General features: G+C 39.2%; 1 protein-coding gene across 3 annotated transcripts in view; it reads left to right on the top strand.

Moving 5' to 3' along the window:
- The first annotated feature begins 3,991 nt into the window (after positions 1–3,991).
- The window catches only part of ccbe1 (collagen and calcium binding EGF domains 1), a 39,256-nt gene continuing 19,392 nt past the window's right edge, over positions 3,992–23,855 (top strand). For 2 of the 3 annotated variants that reach the window (XM_061699455.1, XM_061699454.1), the window contains exons 1-2: positions 3,992–4,334; positions 4,429–4,515. In XM_061699455.1, the coding sequence (XP_061555439.1) occupies positions 4,231–4,334; positions 4,429–4,515 (191 nt within the window). In that variant the 5' untranslated portion in view covers positions 3,992–4,230. Of the gene's footprint in view, positions 4,335–4,428; positions 4,516–9,541; positions 9,631–23,855 lie in introns of those variants that run through there. The other variant, XM_061699456.1, reaches the window with a different exon arrangement.

The raw sequence follows: 23,855 nt of genomic DNA, 5'->3' as shown, positions 1-23,855 counted from the left end.
AGGACAAAAAGTCACAAATATCACAAGAATGTGTATCTCCCCCTCACCCCCTCCCCAAGAAAAAAGTTGTTCTATTACAAGAATAAACCTGGAATATTATCAGAATAAAGTTATACTGTTATGAGAAAAAAATGTGCACAAAATTTGTATTGCAAAAAAAGCCATACCATTACAAGAATACTGTAGTTGTAATATTAGACTAATGTATTTTGCATGAAAAAAAAAATGTAATATTACATAAATATAGTCATACTGTTACAAAAAGAGTTGCAATGTTACAAAAAAGATCATTAAAAACATTGGGCAAGAATACTGTAAAGCCATTGATTTTGTTTCTTTGATATATTTGTTAATTTACCACAGGAAAGTTAGTTTAAACAACAATGGATGGATGGACAATGCATTGTTTGTCATAGAAATATTCTAAATTTGTGTGGTGCACCAAAACACGTCTGATGAAGATTTGCTCGCAGCTTGTGATTTTTTTATTTTTTTTTATGTTTTATTTTTAAAGTGTGGCTTTTTCCCCCTTCAACTTTGGCTTCCAACAGTACAGAAGTCCTGCATAAGTGCAGAATTATCACTATTTAAAAAATATTTTAAAATATGAAAATGTGGGGGGGGGGGGGGGGGTTCTTAGATTTGACACGTTGCTTGACAGAATTCTCTGGGTAGTTACAGTTTAATCAACCATGAGTGATTCTCAACCAGGGTGCCGTCCGTGGCACCCAAGTGTGCCAAGCGAGACCATCAAAGGTGACACGGGAAATCATCCAATTTCACTTAAAAAAATCTAAAAAATATTATTTATTAATTCCAAATATATCATTGTTCATCTCTTTATGCCAGCAATGTATAGTGACAGTTAAAACCATGAAATGGTCTTCCATAAGCTAGCAGGAGATGCAATAAACCTGCATATCCACTTGTTGTCAGTCACACAACAGAAGAAGTCCTGGCTTCCTGTGAGTGTATCAGCTTTGTGTTCAATTAAACAGGCCCAGTTTTCACACGGAGTTAGTCAATATGTGAGTAAATTGTGGCGCGATCACCATTATTTCCGTATTCATACTGATTCATATTGTAGCGTTTGTGTTTGCTGGTGTGCCATGATGTAAAGGCCCAAGAAAGGTTGTGAAAAACTGACCAATGGTTGGGGGAAAAGCACTCTAGCACTGTGAAAGCACTGCAGCACTATAAGACAGCAACAACAAAAATGTTCAAAATTAATTTCCATTACATTAAATATCGTCTCCATACTGAAAAAAGAAAGACAAACAGCGCCATCTGTTGAATCTGGTGGGGCACTGCATCGTGCTGCCCTTTAAAGTAAAGTCGCCATTTGGATGGGCTCACGAATAGAGTGAGCTGTAAATGAATCCCTGCAGAGGATATAAATAAACAACGTATATTGCATTACATATTTTTGTCAATGTCTTCCTGTCTCCAAAGTGTTCTCTGCTAATTGACTGTCTATTGTCGTACTAGAGCGGCTCCAACTGCCGGAGACAAATTCCTTGTGTGTTTTTTGGACATGCTTGGCAAATAAAGATGATTCTGATATGCTGGAGAGGCAATGACGTAAATCAAAGAACGAAAATGCTTGCTCTGTTATTCTCCGTGGGGGGGGGGGGGGGGGGGGGCTAAATAAGGCCATGGCGAACAATCCTGGCCCATTATTCCCCAATACATGAGCCTGCGAGGCCTTGCAGCGTCCCTCATCATTCGGCAGCCCGGGTTGCTGAGGCGTGGAAACAGGTGGCAGGTAAATGCCACAGCCTCGCCGCCGTCATCGTGGTCGTGACGCACCCTGCTTGCGCTCCAAAAAAAAACTGTCATCCATTTTGTGGGGGCTGAAACAAGAGGAGGGATGACGGAGGGAGGGAGAGGGGATGCTGATCTCTTGGCTGAAAGAGCCATCCAGTGGAGGGGAGCAGAACTACAGCTTCGTACTCAAAAAAGGCTTACTTCTGCTGACATTTATTCGATATCCTTGATGTCCACATACTAGTGCGCTCTTCAAGGCACTAATAGAATGATACCACTACTATTGCCACTTTTGCCCAACTAGTTTCCATTTAAACCTTACTGTAAGTTACTGTGCTGCACTAGTAACACAACACTTTTCGTTGTCACGTCCTCCCTCCCCGACCCCCCATTGCACCATCGAGGGGCCCGGGGACGCCATCTTGGGGCAACTGCCACTGAGTAGTACCAAAATGACCCACTGATAGTTTTGCCTCACTAGTAACATGTAGATGTCATACAAGTATTGTGAAAATTGGCCTACTCGTGCGCAGAAATGTCACACGGTCGTGGAAGAAACAACAGTTGTTCAAATAGTGTGTCCCAGTTGTTCTACTAGTGCATAGCATTGTCTTACTAGTGAGGTAAAAGAGCATATTAGTACATCAGTCTTAAGCTGTCCATCAAGGATATCTAACAAATGCATTTATTTGACAACTTTGGCATACTAGTAACAACGTTACTAGTCAGTGCACAGTTCTGCTTCACTATAACATGTAGTTGGCCTGCTAGTATGCCAAAATTGTCCTACGAGTGTGCAGAAATGTCTTATAATAGTGGAAAATATATTCCTACTGAGACACCGTCATTCTACTAGTGTGCTTTAGTTGTTCTACTAGTGCGCAGAATTGTCTCATTAGTGAGGACAAAGAGCGTACTTGTCCATGGACCTTATCAAGGATGTCGACTAAATGTTCAAATAGCTCTCCAAAGGCCTTTACTGTGGAATGACTGATTTCAAGCCATCAACATAACATACTAGTTTGAATGATATATTTTAGACCCTACATAGAATTGGCATAAAGAGGATAGATGGCGGCATCTGTAAAGCGACACCGCGCACCCCTGGTTTCACGCCGATGTCCTTACGGGCCAGCGTGTGACGCCACACGTGGCTCAGCCTGGACGGTGCCAGCTCTCATGTTGGAAACCGCGCTGAGGTCACCTACGGGACAAGGCTTCGCGTCCAATTGCTCACGTGTCACAGGGCCAAACAGCCGCGCCAGGCCTTTTGAGTCATTTCACATGATAATAACCATGAGAAATTAGCTGGAAACTCATATGTGGTGGTAGATGACCACAATGCATACTCGTCAGGATTTCCTCCTCGGGTATGTTTACACAACCTGGTACAGCCATGCTTGACATACAAACAACAACGTTGTCAAAATTCGTCTGCACAAATTGCAGAAAATCCTTCTTCATTTTCTAGTCCACAAATTCTGCCTAGCAAAAGTTGTGCCAGTAGAATTGAAGAGAATCAAAATCATATTTTTTTATTATTTATTTCATTATTGTTTTAGTTAAATTTTTAGTAAAATCTGAAATGTTGTTGAAACGAGTCTGCAAAGACAACTGAAAATGTTCCGTGGCAAATGTTGAGTCAAATCAGAGTGTGCTTATTGGCTTACATACATCTCACAGAATGTTGTTGTTGTTGTTGTTGTTGTTTAGTCTTCAGCTTTTGCAGACCACTGGAAATGGTAACACTATCATTTTCAAAATCATCCACTTTCAAATTTGAGTATTTTATTCCTGTTTTACTGTAATTTGAAGGCGTTTTTGGACCAAATTTTCTATAGGCGATATCACACAAAAGTTCCCCAAAAAGGCTTATTTTTCTGACGCAAACAACTCAATTTCTTCATAACCCATTATCTGATTTTCAAAATTCTTGGTTCGTTGGACCATTCCAAACAGACAGACTGCCATTTGGGGGAAATCTTGTCTCATTGCTAATAAAACAGTTGTCATGGCAAGTAAAACTCCCAATTTTTTTCTTTTTTTTCACCAAGGCTGGGTTACCAATTAGCAACAGGTATTAACATATTTGTCAAGGCACAGATTTTAACACAGCTTTTTTTGTATTGGCTCTGGTGTACCTAATGAAGTGGGCGGTGGTGGTGATTCACTGTTGAGCTTCCATCGATAGCCGCGAGGTGGCAGCAGAGGTAAAGTCCTGAAGTCCGCGCCACTTCCACGGGAAGGCAAAGAAACGACCGGTATGAAAGTCAAATCGTGAAAAGTAATCCCCATAAATCGCCTCGGAAGAGCCCCTCGCTTGACCACGACGTGGGAATGGCGAGTGGGAGGGTCCCTGGCTGGCTGCGTGACAGCTTTTATCCACGCGTGGCCCCCGCACCATTACCACCGCGCTTATTCCACGAGCGGGGGGCTCGGTGACAGGAGCGCCGACGGAGCGACATGATCCCCGGACACGCTCGCAGCCTGCTCGCGGCCGTGACCTGGGTGCTGCTCCTCTCCGGAGCCTCGCCGCGGTCACACCATCAGGAGAATGTCAGCTTCGGGTAACGTCCCACTTCAGTACCGTGACACTCTTTTTGTTTGTTTGTTTCAAAGACTTCTTTATCGCATTTGTGTGATTTTATTCTATTTTGACAGTGACAGTGAGGAGTGCTCCGATAGCAACATCTCCACCACCAAGTACTCCTGCCTCAAAGCCAGTGGGGACGTTGCAACGTGCTACAGGTAAGTCAGTCCATTACTTTGACTTTACTATTTACATTAACTTTCCATTAATTTACACCTTTTTGGATATCATTATTCATATTATATACACTCACCATACATGTGTTACAGTACATACGTTTTTAAAATGAAGTACCTGGGTTGAACAACAAATCATACAGTCAGAGAATCTGATTGGATGCTGCGATTGAGAATTCAGCATTCCATGAGATGGATTAGTATTTGACTAAATGAACAAACCATAGTTATTTAGGTAGCAGGACGACCTAGTGGTTAGCACGGCCGCGTCGCAATTTAGAGGTTTGAATTTCCGTTGCGGCCTTCCTGTGTGGAGTCTGCATGTTCTCCCGCTTCCGATGCTTGCGTGGGTTTTCTCTGGGTACTCCCGCTTCCTCCCACATCACAAAAATATGCGTGTGAGGTTCAGTGAAGATTCTAAATTGTGCAAATTGTGTCAATGTGAGTGTTAATGGTTGTCTGTGTCCCTAATTGGCTGATGACCAGTCCGGGGTGGACCCGCCTCTTGCCCAAAGTCAGCTTGGGTAGGCTCCATTTCACCCTATGGGTGATAAGTGTGCCGGGGACATTAGTTCGCCATGAGCGCTCTTCAGGTGTGCCGTGGGAAATGATAAAATTTCACATAATTGCTAAAAAAGAAAATTTATTTACAAGAAATAAGGTATCTATGTTCCTCCGTTTATGCCAGTGAGGCACAGTGATAGACAGAACAAATAAATGCTCTTCTCTTAGGTGGCAGGAAGTACATACAGTCATTAATGTATCCACTTTTTGTGACATTCGTGTTTGCTGGTGTGCCGTGAGATTTTTCAATTGTAAAATATGTGCCTTGGCTCCATAAAGGTTGGAAATCACTGACATAGATCGATGGATAATGATTCAGTGATAATATGATTCTAAATGTGCCGCAGAATCTCAAACTGCATGTTCTGACCTCCTCTTTCCTTGTCAGTGTCGCATTTAGTCCATTTTACACCATCGGTTTTGCATAAACGACGGAAACCATGCCACACTGAATGCATCAGTTGAAGCAAGACATGCTAGTAAAAGTCCGACAACAATGGAGGAGAGCAAGGGTCTCCTGTATTTACTTTTTAAAATTGGACATTGTGGAATATATGATGTGGGGTGTAAGCAAACAGCAGAAAACGTCATGTCTTCATTCGTTCCACAAACCCAAAGAAAATGGTGGTAACACACAAAGTTTCGTCTTTTTACGTGGTTACTTTGCATTGGCAGCTAAGTTGTAAGTGTGAGAAATAAACAACCTTGTGCGTAATTCCACTGGTAGCGCAAATAAGAAAACTACTGGACTGAGTTTTTTGTGATCAAAATAGACATTTAACCTTTTACCTTTCCCTTTTTTGCATGTAAAAATTTCAGTTAAAGAAATAGCATTAAAACATAAATCTACATAAAATATTTGTTTGCGCACATTATGAAATCTAATAGCAAGATTAATTTATGATGATGTAGAGGAAATTTCAGCATTTTAGTTTTGTGCAGATTATGGGCTCCATTTTTGTAGACAGCACCTCTGCGAGAGGGTGCAAGTGCTGGCGGATTCTGATTTCAAACAGTTCAACAAACAACCAAATTGGCCTTTTTGTGATAGAAGTCAGACATTTTCACCTTTGACCTGTAAATGGCAAAAATTCCTGCAAAACGGTCAGTTATTTTTATGTAATCCTGCAGTCATGAAAAAGTTTGTTTCATAGCTTTCATTGACAACACCGAAATTTAAGCATTTTTGATTGGTTCAGATTTAATTTCACACAAAAATGCTTCCAGACGTGGTTTGAGAAACATTGTGGTTGCCATGGATGCACGGTTTGTTTGCGTTGTTCATGCAAAGTTAACGACGACATTTGCCAACGTAAACTTTGACAAACACAATTTCATGCGTAATCCCGCAAGTACCGCAAAAAAAGAAAGAAAGAAAATGGACTGGACTGGTCAGACATTTCACCTTTTACCCGAAAGTCTTCATTTTGGAAAGTCTCCATTTTCATCTTCATTTGCGTCTGTCTGTTTTACGCAAACAGCAAATATCTGACAGTGATTAAGAACACCACTAGCTGTTCTTTTACGTAACAATCAGTGAATATTTCCCTACGTTTTCCAAAGTCCCTGAAATCCAAATGGGAGTGAGCCTATGACTTCATGTCAGGTTTTTCATAACAAGTCGTCTCGGCCGCTGAGTTTCAGCAATGGAACAGTACATCGTTCATCAATGGGCCACGGCCGACCTCCCATCATGTTAGCGTGTTCGTTCTATTGTGACAGAGCTCAGTGTTACTGTGTTGGGATTTTCTCTGGCTCTCGGGTTGAATATTTGGCTCAAGAAAGAGGCTCTGAAGGGCCGGGCAAGGCTTTTGCTCAACAAACGCTTCTAATTGCGATATAAACGCTTTACTAGATCAAATGGTGTGAGCCTTGCGTTCCAGTTTGGCAACAACGGGGGCGCGAAGTGCTGTTGCTTGGCCACACATCGAGAAAATTAGGTTTTGGCTTCACTTTCTGCTTGTGATTAGTTTTTAAAATTGTTTATTTAGTGCTTTTCATGGTGGTTATAAAAGGTTTAATATTACTTGCGGGCATACTTTTCTGATTTCAAACTACAGTTTTATCTGATGGAAACCTGTAACCCATAATACAGATTGCCAAAAGCCAATTTCTTGTCTTTCTGGAACTATTTTAGTGCACTTTGGAGCCTGATGATAAAGCATTGCAAAGCAAATGCTTAAGAATGTTAACATGTTACTTAAAAATTGCCAGTAAAGTGATCAGGATTGCCATACTTTGACCCTGGAACAGAAATTCCATTATAGTTATTCGGGAAAATTGTTTGGAATCGAATAGATTGTATTTTGGAGTGAACAAAAAACTATTACTTCATTATTATAAAAGTGCAACTTTATTCTCGTAAAGATTAGCACTGTCTATTTTTGTCATTACAACTTTATGCTTGTAAAGATTCAGAATTTGTCTCGTAACACTGCAAGTGATCTTATAATGATAGAATGACTTTTTCTCTAAACTAGATTTATATATATAAAAAAAAACTACACTTTTATCCTTGTAAAATTCGACTTTATTCTAGTAAAAGTGAAGATTTATTCTCTGGGGGCTGGAAAAAAGATAATCTCATAATATGGGACTATTCCTATAACATTACGATTTATATGGTATGTTTTGAAAAAAAACAAAAAAACTGCCTGGTCGAATGCATTGTTGTTGTCTATGGCTTGCATTTCTCTATATTTTTTGCTCCCAAGCTCCCCCTACACTTCAAATTCCCCACAATCTACTTTACAAGTACAAAACATGTCTACATTATTACATAATGTCTTGAGTAAACATTGTGGGGTCCATCTAGAGTATTGGACTGTAAACTCACTGCCACGTTAGCGACGGATGCTAACGGCTAACCAAAATGATACAACCTGCTGAACATGATCTATTCTAAAGATAGAAGGTTAAAGTTATGGGTAAAATGTTACTTTAAAATGACCTGTAAAGTTAATAAAGGTCGCATGATGGCCACAGTGGAAAGCATTCATTTGTATTTCCATAATTTCCTATACCATGAAACATGATTAAATATTACATCAAATGTTGCTGACCGCTGAACATGCTAGCACAGTGACATTTTCAATTGTAAAGGTCAAGCCTCCGGTTAGCATAGCAATGCAAAGGGCCACGTACTCGCAGAGAATCTCCGGATTTCATCAGCCACGCTTGGATTGTTGAAACCGTTTCAGCGTCGCCGCGTCAGCCGTGCCAAGATGAAGGCCAGATCTCCCCCCCCCGTGCTAAACTACAATGGCGGGAAAACAAAAAGGACACATTTCTAATCTTTCTTTATAACTCCTCTTCAGTAGGGGCGCACAAAAAGGATGATTGTGCTGATTTATTGCGTGTGCAGTGTTGGTTTAGCCCAGCCTGTAAAAAGACTTCCCCATAAAAGAGTCTTTCCACTGTACAGCTGCAACATAATTAATGTGCGGCATGTGCAGTGGTTGTAGTGTTGTTTTTTAAAATAATTCTGCTGTTATGGAACTTTTTTGTTTCTTTTCGTGTGCGCACCCCCCATCCTCTCCAGCTGTAGTTAGTGTATGCTAGCTGGTATCTTCATCAAAAGTCCACTCACTCTCATTGCATTGATTACAAACCTCGAATTCAAGTCGAATATTGTTTCAACCAAATGCAGGAAATAATTGCATCCCGTGGATTTAGATTTTTTGGTCTGTTCTGTTTTTTTTAGGCAGAACACAGGTCAGAGTTCTATTTTTTTTTTATATTCAAATTTGTGTGTACGTAACAGTACTTCAGATCTCAACATGAACCAAAATGCAATCTCTTTCTAATTTGGATTAAGCTATGAAATTTTTGTCTAAGAGATAAATAAAATGTAAGACAGTGAACATCCGCAAATTTGGCATTTGCTAAATTGCCTATTAGCAGATTCTTTTGGGGAACCTTTCCTCTGTTATTCACTGAAAACCTCCTACAGGCCTACTCCTTTTTTTGTACAGACCGAAGCAGTAAAAGTATAAGTTTTCTCTCATCTGGTGGAATCATGTTAGTGTTGTTGTTCGGTTCAATTCCTTGATAGTTTCATCTGCATTTAAAATGTCGTGTTTTATTGGCGTTTTTTTCAATCCACCTTGTTACAGTCAAAAGCGAAACTGAAAGTATGCGTCTGCTTTCCTCTCGATGCAGCCACAAATAGCCCGCGTCGTCTATCTACTTTGCCGTTGCAATATGCCTGTATGCCATAAAATGTAAAAGTTAAAAGTTTAATGACAAATTTGTTTAAATAATTGATTATGATGACTATGATTCAAGACATACAGGGCGCCACAACAGATTACAGACATTATAGTAATGTTGAACTGTACCGACCAATCATATGCGAGTTCAGCCACCGCCTTCAGCCAATCAAAATGTGCATCTCATGTCGTAATCACTGATTGCGCGCAGCCCAGACAAAGACAAGGAGAAACAGGAGAGAGAGAAAGAAACGCAGCGTGGAATTTGAGTAAAAGAAAAGGAAGTAAACATTTGGAACAAACTGGAGCTTAAAATGGAACGGTCAGTGTCATTTTTGTTTAAACTTCTCAGTGGGAAGTTCTCACTGGGAGCACTTATTAAAAGTGCATATCAGAATCATCTTTATTTGCCAAGTATGTCCAAAAAACACACAAGGAATTTGTCTCCGGTAGTTGGAGCCGCTCTAGTACGATAACAGACAGTCAATTGACAGAGAACACTTTTGAGACATAAAGACAATGAAAAAAACACTTACAGAGCAATAAAGGGTTGCTAGTTATCTGGTAATGCCGGTACAATTTTAATTTTAATTTTTTTATTTTTTTATTTATTTTTTACAATTGTGTAAAAAGATGCAGAGTCCTCTAGCACTTAGACCAGTTCGAATGACTAATCTCGCAATAGTCCGGTGCAATGACCATTGTGCAAAGGGCGCCGAGACTTCAAGGAGTGTATGCAGTTTAAAGTGACGAGTAGTGCGATATACGTGAAACGCTATTATAAAATAAAACAAAGGTTTTGAACAAGAATAACCTCTAAAACGGTTCAGTTGTTAAGATTTGTTAAATTAAAATGTGTACAATTGTTTGAGGCTTCACTATTGTGTCAAGATGCCAAACAGAAAAGGGGAAACTCAAACTTCATTTTTCTTAAGTTCAGCAATTTATTTGAACACTTATAACTTTCTCTTTTTATTTACTTGCTCTTATTGCGCAGCCCTACTTTTATCTAGCAAATGAGAGAACATTACACAGTCGTGCTCATATGTTTGATTACCGGGGCAGAATGTAAGATGTGTACAATTCTTTATTATTATGCTCTAATATCATTGTGTCAGTGGCATTAAAAAAATACCTTCAACGATACTATCGTTTATCGTGAAAGTTTGGGGGAAAATATATCGTTCTAAAAAAAGAGGCCAAGAATAATGGATAAGAAAAATATTGAGCAAACAGTAGAAAAGATAGATGAACAAATGTGATAAAAATGTGCAACATAGCGGGATTGCGAAGCAAGAACCGTGACGTCTCGGAGGATTACTTTATCTGTATTCCATGATGATAAATTGCAGGGACTCATTGTTCATGGGCTGGAACTCATTGTTTCCATGACATGTGCATTATACACAGTCTCTCCTCTTTGTTAACTAGCTTTGCAATCCCCGCCAACAGGGCGATCTAGCTACTCTGGCCACTGGCCAAGCAAGGGCAATCTTCTTTTTCCTTGACAATCGCGCCATATTGTTTGTGGTTCAGTAAAATAATATCGGTGGTGCTTAAAGACATTGTTTCCCATAAGCAAAGCAGACGTTTAATTTTTTTGTTGCAGCGAGTTGGTTGATGTGCTAAGGTAAGTCGGCGACTGTAATTTGTTCGCGATTGTCCTTTTCCGTCTAGTTGCTCAGTGTGTGGCCGGCTTTAGACTCTTCTGCGACTATTTCCCTTACATTACCACTTACAAACGTTCCCTCATAAAAGTGCAAATTTATCGTCGGAACATTTAGACAACGTAATACTTACTATTGTCATGTTTTCTCATAATAGTCGGACTATTTTCATACCTTTCCGAGGCTTTCAAATAAATGACAAAGTTCGTAAATTCGTGTGAATTTTGAACCTTATGTGACTGTTAAGATTCTAATTAACTGCTTAGATTACCTAATTTTCTGCATTACACATCAGTAATCTACTGTAGTTAGCTGCAGCAAAAATCAACTTGCTTTTGCAGTTTCATGGGAAAAGAAACACATGGTGCATTAAATTGACAAAAAAAAACATCTGGAAATATTACTCAAATATTTTTAAACACAGCATCATAAATTATTAAAATGGTTTTTTTTGGTTTTTTTGTGCTACTAATGTAGCTAAGGAAAGGATGATGGCGGGAGTCCAGATAGTTTCCCAACATCTCTTTGAACAGATGTAGACACAGCAATCATGCCAATCTAAGATGCCTGAAAAGTATTTACACCGGCTGGCAGCCTTCCTCGCCATCGTAACATTGAATCGTAGCCTGCAGGGGAAAAGTCAAACAAGCCCATATGACAATTCAGATACAATAAACCTCTACAATATATTACAATCAAATGTCGTGAAACTAACGTGGCTACATTGTGTCAAAGCATATTAGGACTTTATTATCCTAAAAGTGCAACTATATTCCCAAAATACAGTTTACTTTTCCCGTCAGTAATGTGGTGATTATATAAATGTGACTTTATTCTCAAAACATTCAGAGTTTTTCAGAGAAAACTTTTTACCCCTCATAGCATTATAACTGAAAGGACAACTTCTGGGGAAAAAAAATAACAACAAAACAACATCCATCCATCCATGTTCCGAACCGCTTATCCTCACTAGGGTCGCGGGCTGATTGAGCCTATCCCAGCTATCTTCGGGCGGGAGGCGGGGTACACTCTGAACCGATCGCCAGCCAATCGCAGGGCACATAGAAACAAACAACCATCCGCACTCACATTCACATCGACGGGCAATTTAGCGTCTTCAATCGACCTTCCACGCATGTTTTTGGGATGTGGGAGGAAACCAGAGTGCCCAGAGAAAACCCACCCAGGCAAGGGGAGAACATGCAAACTCCGGGATTTGAACCCCGGTCCTCAGAAATATGAGGCGGATGTGCTAATCAGTTGCCCACCTTGCCAGCACAAAACAACAAAAAGGGAATATTTTCTCTTTAACACTGTGATTGTTCTCATCACCGGTACAACTATGTAAAAATGTGACTAACAGTCAGACTTTTTTTTGGCATAATATTGCATCTAGTTCACAACTATTACAACTATTACGTAAAACATTTTTTTGGTGACACGGCGACGACTGGTTAGCACGTCCGCCTCCCACATCCCAAAAACATGCACGGTAGGTTAACTGAAGACTCTAAATTGCCCGTAGGTGTGAATGTGAGAGCGAATGGTTGTTTGTTTATATGTGCCCTGCGATTGGCTGGCGACCAGTTCAGGGTGTACCCCGCCTCTCGCCCAAAAACAGCACGCCCGCGACCCTAGTGAGGATAAGCGGTTCGGAAAATGGATGGATGGCATTCCAGTTTTTTTATTTTTTATTACAAGTATTGCACATTGTTTTTTCGTAAACGTAACATCTTTACTTTACTTACTAAATGCTACTTCAATCTCGTAAATCATAGGACTTTTTCTTTCGACTACTATGATTAATGAACACAGAGTGAGTGGAACAAGTCTGTACCACAGTTGAAATGCAATAAATCCTTACGATCTGTATTAAATACTAAAATGTATCTGCACTGAGATACCGTACGTGTCAAAAGCAAGGACGTAAACATGTGTTTTCCATCCTGGCAAGCGCCTGGAAAGCCTGTCAAGTGGACGTACACAGTGTCGGGAAAATGACGGCTCCTGCTGAGTTGAAAGCTGAAACGATCTGAATGGCAGACCAAGAAGAAGAAAAAGAAAAGAAGTCAGGCTAGCTAACGATCCCTGCTCCCCTTCAAACATATGTACATGTGTAATGATTAATTGAAATCACCACAATTAATCAGTAATAAAAACTGTAAATTGTCATTCATAGTTTTTGCATTGTATGTTACAGTCCACAACTATCTTTGTAACATTATGACTTAAACTATTTCCACTTTTTCATGACGTTTTCACCTAGAAATCTGATGTCATTGACTAGTCTCGTAACATTCATTTGTGACTATTTCTCTTTATTCTTTTTAAAGCGCAACTCTAGACAGTCTTCACTCACCATCTTATTTTGGAGCATAGATGTTTCTCTACATTGCAGGATTTTGGGTTGATCATTTTTGCACACAGACTAACATTACTGTCGACTTACATAGCAATAAGCGCAAGCCATGCAGAATGAGTGCGGCACAGAAGCCGCAAATTTGGGATCATTTCACACCTCAAAAATGAGGATACGTGGTACTGCAAAGCAGAACGGGCTTACACAACCGCACGTCTTCATTAAAGTAAACATCGTTAGGACTTTTTCTCATAATGCAACTATTCTCCAAATGACTTTCCCATTATGACTTTTCCTTGTACAACTCAGACTCAATTCTTAAAACATTCTTTTTTTACTACTATTACAGAAACATTCTCATGACTTATACCCTTTCTCGTGAAATTACAGTAAAACAAAATCACAATACAACGATTATTCTCATAAAAGTGAAAATAATTCTTGTCAAATTACAACATATTTTCATTTAATTGAGACTTGTTCTCGCAGTATCATGACTATTCTCAGAACATTTACTTTTCTAATACGACTGTTTTTGTAATATTGCGACTTGTGTTATGAAAAAAAGTTAAAAAAATAAAATAAAAAGTTTTAAAATTCTCAAAAAATTACTGACTTAGTCTTGTCAAAATTTTTTCTTGTAAATGTCCAATTTGGGGTTATAAAATTAAGTATTGTAACCTATGACCAGGCACTTGTATTTGTATTATCACATATCTTGAATAATATTGTGTTTTAGAACCAAGTTCTGATTGATTAGCTGTGAGTGGGGGATGAAGGCCTGCTTGATTTTTATTTATTGCTGCTCCTACTGGCGGTGGGTGAGAACTAAACCCTGACGTGTAGTTCCTAAAGTGAAGAAGATGCACCAGGAGTGCAAAACATCACAACAGAACAAGGGAGGACATGTTAGTGTTAAAGAGCATTCCTTAGTGACAGATGTGGACATCATGCAACGGCAAACATGCTGTTTGTTGCTTCATTGCACTGCTTGAACACACGTGACCACCATGCAACATTCCTAACTGGGTTTTCCTTAGGCACACATAAAGATAATCTTGTCAATTTTGTGGATTTACCCTCCTTGATCTGCACAAAAAAATGACAAATTTCAATCTCAATTGTTAATATTCACAATAAAAAAAACTCCGTAGTCTGTTGCCCACACGGACTCTGTGATTGTCATTTGAGACATAAACATCAATCCGTTTTTTTTTTTTTTTTTTGAGCACTTGTCCTCATTCAGGTCATGGGTGGGCTGGAACCTATCCTAGCTGACTTTGGGCGAGAGGCAGCGTCACAACGACTGGTTGCCAGCCAATCACAGGGCACCTATGGACAAGCAATCATTCACAGTCACACCATTGACCAATTCGGAGTCGTCAATGAAGTTAACGTGCCTGTTTTTGGAATGTGGCAAGGAAGCCGGAGTACCCAGAGTAAACCCACGTAAGCATGGGAAGAACATGCAAACTCAACACAGGAAGAAGGCCTGAGCTGAGATTCCAACTCAGAACCTCTCCACTGTGAGGCAAACGTGGTAACCAATAACCACCATGCTGTCTATACATAGCTTTATCCTCAGAGAAATAAATATTGTATAAATGCTATTGATGTCGTCACATCATAGCTTTTTTTTTTGCTTTTTTTTTTACCACTACAACTACTCCAAAACTATTGGCATAACATTATCCCTAACAACTTAGTTTTTTATGAAGTGGAACTTTATTCTTGTGGAATTGCGACTCCTTCTCTTAAAAACACGAAATAATTCTAGCAAAAATAACAACCTATTCTCTTTGTACTAGTCTTGTAACATTAGGACTTTTTATTCTTGTTACCTTACAACTTTTTTTGTCCTGTTAGAACTACTGTACTTCACAACTATTGTTGCAACTTGTTGAGAACAGTGCCACTTTATTTTTCTGAAATTTTGACTTTTCCTCATAAAAATGGCTTTATTTTCATGAACAGGAATATTTATTCATGAGAAAAGACTTCTTATAACACTATTCTCATAAAATTAAGCCTTTTCTCATAAAAATACATTGTTATTCTTGTAACTTTTTTTCTGTAAAATGACTTCATTAGCAATGACGTATCTTTACTCTCGTAAAAATAAATACTTTTTTCCTAACTCTGATCTTGTGAAATTATGACTTGATCTCATAATAATACGGCTTTAGTCATGTAAAATTATGACATTTTCCTCATAAAAAAATTGACTGTTCTTATAAATATGTAGCTTTATTCTGGTAAAAATAAGATTTTTTTTACTTCTTATAATACTAATACTGTTCTCACATTCCGTTTCCCCGTAACGTGATAACGTTGTAACATTGGGACTTTTTCTTGTAAAAATCTGACTTTACTCTCAAAAACATGTAGCCAACAGTGTATTTATTCTTGTAAAAAAATATTTTTGTACACCTAACACTATTCAAACATTGTCAGTTTGTATAATAATCATAATAATAATGCATTATACATATGTAGTGCCCTTTCAAGGCACGCAAAGACACGTTACAATTGCACACGTTATTCATTCACTCCACAGTCACACTCCGGTGGTTTTAAGCTACTAGCGGAACCACAGCTGCCCTGGGGCAGTCTGACTGAAGCGTGGCTGCCACTGTGCCTACGGCCCCTACGACCACCAACAAACATTCAACCATATTCATTCATAGCCAATGTGGGTTAAGTATCTTTCCCAGGGACACAACGACAACATGTGCTCAGGCGGGGATAAGAACCAGCGACCGTTGCAGCGCGTACACTAACCTACCTTCATCTTACTAAAGTAGTCCTGTAACATTATGACTTTAACATGGTGAAGTTAGCCACCAAAGGTTGTTACCAGAGAACAACTCCTCTTTTACATCATTTTTTCCAGTAGTCAAATTAGGTGAAGTCACTCCTGATCTAAGGCAAAGGATTCTGCTTCTGGAAAACTGTGATACTTCTCTTTTGAATTGCAACCACAAGTAAGCGTCTGTTTCAGCCGTTTTCAATGTTTGATTACACAGACAAACGTGCTCTGAGTGACTTCCTGGTATGTCACCACAAGAGACGTCACACAGACTCATAACTTGGAATCCTTGTAACTAAATATTCTTTTTTTTTTCTTTTTTCCTGTTCTTAAATTGATTGGTATCATTGCAGATTACTTAACTTCTTCTACCACGCTGTTAGCACGGAACACTGCAGCTGCAGCTGCTTTAAAGGACTGGAGGTGTTTTGGCATCCAGCTGTTATCCAGAACACTTAACAGTATTCTGCATGTTTCCACATGGCTGCGGACGATTGCAAGCGAATCACAGTTACCCAGTTGTGTTATTCCAATGCTCTCCATGGCGTATTCTGAGCGCTTTTGTTGTTTTTTGCAGAACTTGCAACTGACTCATCACAGGAGAGAAATTAATTAAGGGTTTAAATCTATAGGTGCACTTTGAATGACATTAAGTTGACCAATAAACAAATTTTCGTTTTAAAATGAAGACCGGTGTGACTCGTCCTTGGACCAAGAACCCCGACTCACGCATAACTTACGTTGATGTATCATACTGGTGATTAAATGAGGCGCCGGGCACACATGAATGACTATTCATTCATCTTGATTGCTCAGCAGAGAGCACTTCATCAGTTAATCTGTCTTTTTAAAGGTTCACTTTTTACTTCCAGTTTGAGGTTTTGGTTCCCTGGAGTTACTTGACAATTGTCTTTCCCAAACATAGATTGGGAACCAAAACAAATCCTTGGTCAGTTTGTATTTGTTTGCCGGCTGACTTGTTTGGACTCCACCCTGGATTGGTTGGCAGTAACTCACAGAGTGATTGCAAAAATCGCATGAAGCGAGCATTGATCCCATGGTGGAAGTCTGACATTGCCGGCATTTGTCTTATATAGGGCAAAATGAATACTACACCCTGGATTGGTCACCATTTGCAGAGTGAGTGGGAGTGGACTGTTAAGGCTGAATAAATCCAAATCCTTGACAGCTATGTAAATGACTATACCAAGGGCCCTCAAGAGGAAGTTTGGCTCATTAAAGGCTTACTTTGACTTTTAGTTTGAGGTTTTGTCCCTGGAGTTCGTCTGGACTTGTCTTTCCCAAACTAAGTTTGGGAACCAAAACAGATTCTGGCTGAGTTTTTATTCTGATGTCAGCTGACATAAAACAAAAATTAGACTACACTCTGGATTGGTGGCCAATGAATACGCCATTGAATATGAATCCATCTAATAACCAGCTGCATGACTTCTCTTTTGAGGTTTGGCCTATGAAGCTCCTCTAAATCAGCCTATTCCCAAACTGACAAACCCAACATCAGTTTATATTGGGTCGCCACCTGACTAAAACAACCCTTCGGGGGCATTAGTTTCGTTTAAGCCGAAATGCCAAGTACATGCTGGTCTCCAGTCAGTCGCGAGGTGATTTGTTAATGGATTGAGTGTGAATTGATCCCATGCCATGACAGCTATGTGCTCGAATACACTACCTATAGTCCTCAAGAGACATATTCACAGCATCCTCAAGAAGACGTTTGTTTCATTAAAGGCTTACTTTTACTTCCGAAGCTTTGATCCCTGGAGTTCCCCAAGACCGGTCTTTCCCAAACTTAGATTGTATGCCTTGTGAACTATTTTTCTGTCAATGTCCCTCTGCTCATTTGTTTCGTTAAAGGCTCGCTTCGACTTCCTTTTTGAGGTTTTTGTTCATACATGCTCATTTTCAACAGCATGTCAGCTATGTGAATAACAACACTACCAATGGCCTTTGAAGGTATTTGTCTTGTTATAGGCTCAAGAGATGAGGATTTGTCCGTGGAAATCCTCTGGACTAGTATTTCCCAAACTTGGGATGGGAAACAAAACAGATCCCACTTTATTTGGTTGCCAACTAACATGAGACCAAAGGCCCAATACACCCCAGATTGGTCGCCAGTCATTCACGATGTGGTCGCGATGAAGAGTGCATTGAATAGGAATCGATCAAATGCCAGCTGCATGAGTACAAGTCTGCCATGTGAAACACTATACTATCAGAGGTCCTCTGGAAGCTTGTCTCGTCAAAGGTTAATTTTGACTTCTGGTTTGGTCCTTTGATTTTCTAGACTGGTGTTTCCCAAACTCAGGTTGGGAACCACAGCAAATCTTTGGTCAGGTTCCAATTTTATTTTCCTTTTTTTCTGGTTAAATTGCTGCTAACATTTCCTTGGCAAAGACAATGGGTTCATCAAGGTTCACGATACGGTCTGGAGGGGATCCCAGTTGACTTAAGACAAACGGCAGATTAATCCCTGGCTCGGACGGCAGTCAATTGCAGGGTGATTGTGAATCCAACGGTATGATAGCTACACTACCCCCTGAAGGAGATTTATCTTGATAAAGGCTCAGTTAGGCTTCCACTTTTCATTCCTGTATTTCGCTCCAAAACAGTCCTCCAGAGCATGCGTTCTTTTTTTTATTCAATTAGCAGCTGACTTAGGACAAAAGGTGGACTGCACTGTAGATTGGTCGCCAAATCAGACCAGCCGGTATATGTTCTGTTGGATACAAATTTCAAGTTTCAGGAATGATTTACTCCTCGAACTCTCTGCAAAAGCAGGAACCCAAATGATTTTGGAGGATAACCAACACCAGGTAGTCGAGTCAGACGGCGGGGTACATCAGTCACAGGGATTCAATTATTTTTTTTCACTGGATCTAAGCAAAAAGGCTATTTCTTTTGGAATGATTCTGACGCAGGGCAGTGGTGTTTTTGTTTGGTGGGGTACTGTGAGATTTTTTTTCCTCCTATAAAATATGCACCTTGGCGCAATAAAGATTGGGAAACACAGCTCAAGACAAACGTAGGAACCCAAGTGAACTTGGATGATTTAGGACACCAGACAGTCACAGTAGTTAAAGTCAAAGGTCAACTTTTTGGGTGTAAAAAGTCTACCGGAAGCAGCGTTTCGACAGCTCTTCACACTGTCAGGCCTTATTTCGCCAAGACAAAGCAAGGAGCACTTGTGGTTTTGACTTATAGCTGTGATCAAAGGTCGGTTAGGTTGCAACGAGTCCTGCTGGTAGCAAAACTTGAGTTGTTTTTTTGGAGTCGTCCAGTTTGCGAAATACGACTTTAGTCATCTAAAGTGCTCCAGCTGCCTCCCTCTTAGCATAAAGATATCATCTCGTGGAAAAACACAATTCTTCAGCATTTTTTTACCTTTTGTTTTGGCAAAGGTAGCCTGCAATCTAATAATTCCCGGGAATAATGAGGACACGGCTGAGGGAACGTCAACACATCAGAGGAATTTTAGAGTAAGAACAGAAAATCACTCCTGTGGTATTTTTAGATGAACCAGTGAGTGACCTCTCAGAGTGTCTTTTTTCAATCTGGTGGTTCACTAGACATTCTTACGATTACTTTGTATTTTTTATGTTACTTTAAACCTTTTGTCGTCACGTGTGCTTTATGTAGCAGGTTTAAACTTGCTGAATTTGAGCTCATCTTTACTGTTCAGGTAGGAGGACCTGATTTCACGTGTTTTGACTAGAGTGTGGCTAAAACTACCGGGATACTTTATGGTGACAGTCTTGATTTAATATCCCATAATATCATCTTCTTTACCAGTCACGTAGGAGGTTCATTTGTAAGTGACGCAAACCCCCTCCAGTGCAAACTGAACCGAGCAAAGTGTACTTCAGTTCATGTGTTTACATTTTTACTCGAGTATGCCAAGATCTACAGTACCGAGACACTTTATGTTGACAAATTCATTTAAAATCCCATCGCATCATCTTTGTAACCAGTCAGATACAGTTGAGTTAAGTTTACAGCTGTATGTAAGTGACATGATGAGAACCTACTTCAGTGAAAACTGAAAGGAGCAAGCCACGCCCTAGTTAATTTTCGAGCGCACCTAGAACTACCAAGACAGTTTATGGTGACAACCTTGATTTAATATCCCTTAGCATAATTTTTACCAGTCAAGGAGGAGGAAGTAGAAGTACGAGGTTTATATGGAAGTGGGATGGTGCAAATCCCCTCCTATGCAAAAAGAACTGAGCGAGCTGTACTTCATATCAAGTGTTTACATTTTTACTTGAGTGCGCCGAGGATTTCCCAGACAGTTTATGGTGAAATCTTGATTTAGTATTGCCAAGCACCATCTTCTTTACCAGTCACGTAGGAGGGTTATACTGTATGTAAGTGACATGATATGAACATCCTCTAGTGCAAACTGAACCACGACAGAAGTTCATTTGTTTACATTTTTACTCAAGTCTCATAAAAGAATTTATGCTGAAATCTTGGTTTCACAAACATGGAATTGAATTTTAATGTAAATCATGTAAATGCATTTAAAATAAAATGTACTGGATTACTATTTTTGTTGAATGAAAATAAAAACCGTTCCACTGTTCCGCGCTCCTGGAATTTATTCTTGCACTTTTTGTGTCATTGCGTCGACACGTTACGTGACTAAATAACCATGTTTTGTTTTTTTATGTGAACACATTAGCTCATCATTCTTTCGTCTGCGTTCCCCTCAAAGATAAACCTTCAACACGCCGTCACTCGTATTACTTCATCATTGCCATTTTTCTACGTAGGGTATTAAAAAGATTCATTCGTAGCAACTGAATGTTTTACAATGCACATGAAAAAGGGAGTGCGGATAGAGTGCATACAGTACCAGAAAGGTTTTAATAGATGGAATACCTGCAGAATACATAAAAAAGATGAGTTGGATGAATTCCATCATATAGGTTTTGCCATAAATATGGACTTGTATAAAAGAGGAGTGAACATAAGAAAACACAGCTTGGCCAAAGTGTAGAAAGTGAGGAATGGACATGGATCTTGTTTTTAAGATCACTTTCTTATGGTCAGTCAAATGTGAGTCTTATTGTATTTTAAAAGGCTTTTTTTTTTTTTTGTCCCCCCCATGATACAGGATCTAATTTACAAAATAACAAACATAGAGATGTTTGAGAAGAAAATGGCAGCCACCATATTTGTGAAAAGGATTCAATTATGGCTTGATTGGTTGTATATTTTGTATCACATACAGTATAAACCACTCCTAGTGAGCAGGTGGGCTCTTGATAATGTTATTGTATGTCTCCATCAGATTTTTTAGACAAATAATCTGCAAATACGAGATTTGGTGTGTTGAGAGAGGAAGAGAGAAAATATTGGCATCCACCAAATCCATGATGTATCTGCCATTTTGTTTGAAAGTGTCATTTTCTTAGGATTTGGGTAATTTCCAGGGGTCATATCCGAGCTAATTCCACCAAGGAAATACCCCAGATGGCCACCAAATGTCAACTGTGTAAACTACTAGACAGACTATGCAAAATTTGGGATTTTTAATCCTGTCTCCACAAACTCTGATCTTTACCAACATTGTTGTACCTTGCCCTCGAAATCAGTGGATTCGTTCCATATTCCATCTGTGTACACTAGACGGATGATGTTGAATCGCCAAGCATGCAATTATTCGTCACAAGTAGCGTGTGCAGCCAAAATCAAGATTCACTATTTAACCTCAAACAAACATTTTGGTGAAGTGCAACTATTCCAGTGTATTTTAGTCTAGTGTAATGTAGTGTACAGCCTAATATAGTCTCTTGTAGCCCAGTTTTGTTTGGTCTAATCCAGGGAAGTGTAGCCTTGTCTAGACTAGTGTAGCCTTTTCTTGTCTAAACTAGTGTAGTCAAGTGCCATCTGTTGCAATATAGTCTAGTCTAATCTATTGAAGTCTCATCTATTTTAATATACCCTGGTTTTGTGTAGTTTAGTGAAGTCTAATAATCCAGTGTAGTCTATTCCAGTCTCGTGTACTCTAATCTAGTATAGTCTAGAATACTCCAGTCTGTTTTAGGGTACTGTAATCGAGTGGAGTCCAGTCCCGTCGAGCCTAGTCTTGTATAGTTTTGTCTAATCTGGTGTCTTTGAGAGTATTTAAATTTAATATGCGCTAGTGTAGCCTACTGTAGTCTATTCTAGTGTAGCCGGGTGTAGTGTAGTCTAGTAAATTCTAGTGCCATCTAGTCCAATCCAGTGTAGTGTCATTTAGTGTAGTGTAATCAGAGCCAATGAAGTTTAGTCCAATCAATTCTTGTCTAGTCTGGTGTAGTCATGTCATGTCTAGTCTCTTCAAGTCAGATAAAGCCTGGTTGGTTTTAGTTTTCTTAATTTTTATAGGCCGCTGACCTGTTTTTCCATCTGACACTTTTGCTGTTTTAACCTTCACACAGGTGGAGTTTTTAGCCCCTCCCCCTTTCTAAATTATACCTCTCCCACATCTGACTAAAGTTATGTCAGCATGTTTCAACACAAGTCCACAAGAAATAATTTCAAACAGAATCATTCATGTAGGCGTAAAAGATAATCTTGTAAAACTGTTTTGGATGTTTCATAATCCCATTTGGATTTTCCACAAGGGGCAACAAGGTATAATGTTGCAATGTGTGAGCATTTCCCCTCAATGCTAATTCAATAAAAGATGCACAGTTGAGGGAAAATGAACATGCATATGGATCTAGTTTCTCTCGTGATGGCGGGGGATGTTTGTTTTTACCGCCGTCATCGCACCGACTGATTGCTTATTTTCCTTCGGGTCACACAGGAAGTCGTCCTCACGTCAACTCTCTCAGGGTGTCCACTTGTGGTGGCCCCCCTTCCCAGACTCTACTCTCTCAATATATAACATATCGCTGGTGTCGGGTGGAATCCTTGTATGTACAAAACCCGGCGTTGGCAATGAATTTTTCTAAGGGGTCATATGAGAAACTGAAACGGTTGTCAAGGGCCACACCAACACGCTAACCTCAACTTTGTTAAATATGAATTTATTGTCTTTTTATAAATAATACATTTCAAAATTTTAACAAACTGCTGCTTGCGTAGTCATGGTATATGTTGTTATAATTAGGAAATATAAAATAAAACTTTAAAAAATCTATAAAATTATTCACATTAAAATGATCTCTTAGCTCAAAGACTTTAATTGTCATACCAATATATACATTTACATGTGATATGGAACATTTGATACCCAACGTCCCAGATTAGCCCAATAAATCTCAAGATTTGTGAAATATAAATACAATAAGAAATAAAATAAAATAAGACAAGGTATAAAAGATAAAAATACTTTTTTGCAGTTTTGAATGTTTGCAGAGGTGCAAATGCAGCAAGGATATGGATGCAGTGAAAATACAAATGCCAGAGGCTTGAATTGCACATATTTACATGATATTTCCATGGTCATTTGTACTTGAAATGAATGCAGTGTTCACCGTGCAGTATACATTATGTCACTATTTAATTAACATTAACGGAAAACATCTGTTTCAAGGTTTGTACTGTAATTACATGACATCTATCCTTATTTTCATTAGCCCATCTGTGGCATTTCACATTATATGTTAGCATGAAGATATCAGACTTAAGCTACACAAAATTATATGGTCTGGTTGAACATTTTGGTGTTAAAATATACAATTTTAATTTGCTTTTGT

The sequence above is a fragment of the Phycodurus eques genome, chromosome 15 (assembly GCF_024500275.1).
Source record: "Phycodurus eques isolate BA_2022a chromosome 15, UOR_Pequ_1.1, whole genome shotgun sequence".
Taxonomy (NCBI): Eukaryota; Metazoa; Chordata; class Actinopteri; order Syngnathiformes; family Syngnathidae; genus Phycodurus; species Phycodurus eques.
The sequence above is the reverse complement of the archived record's forward strand: the minus strand, read 5'-3'. Positions and strand labels throughout refer to the sequence as shown.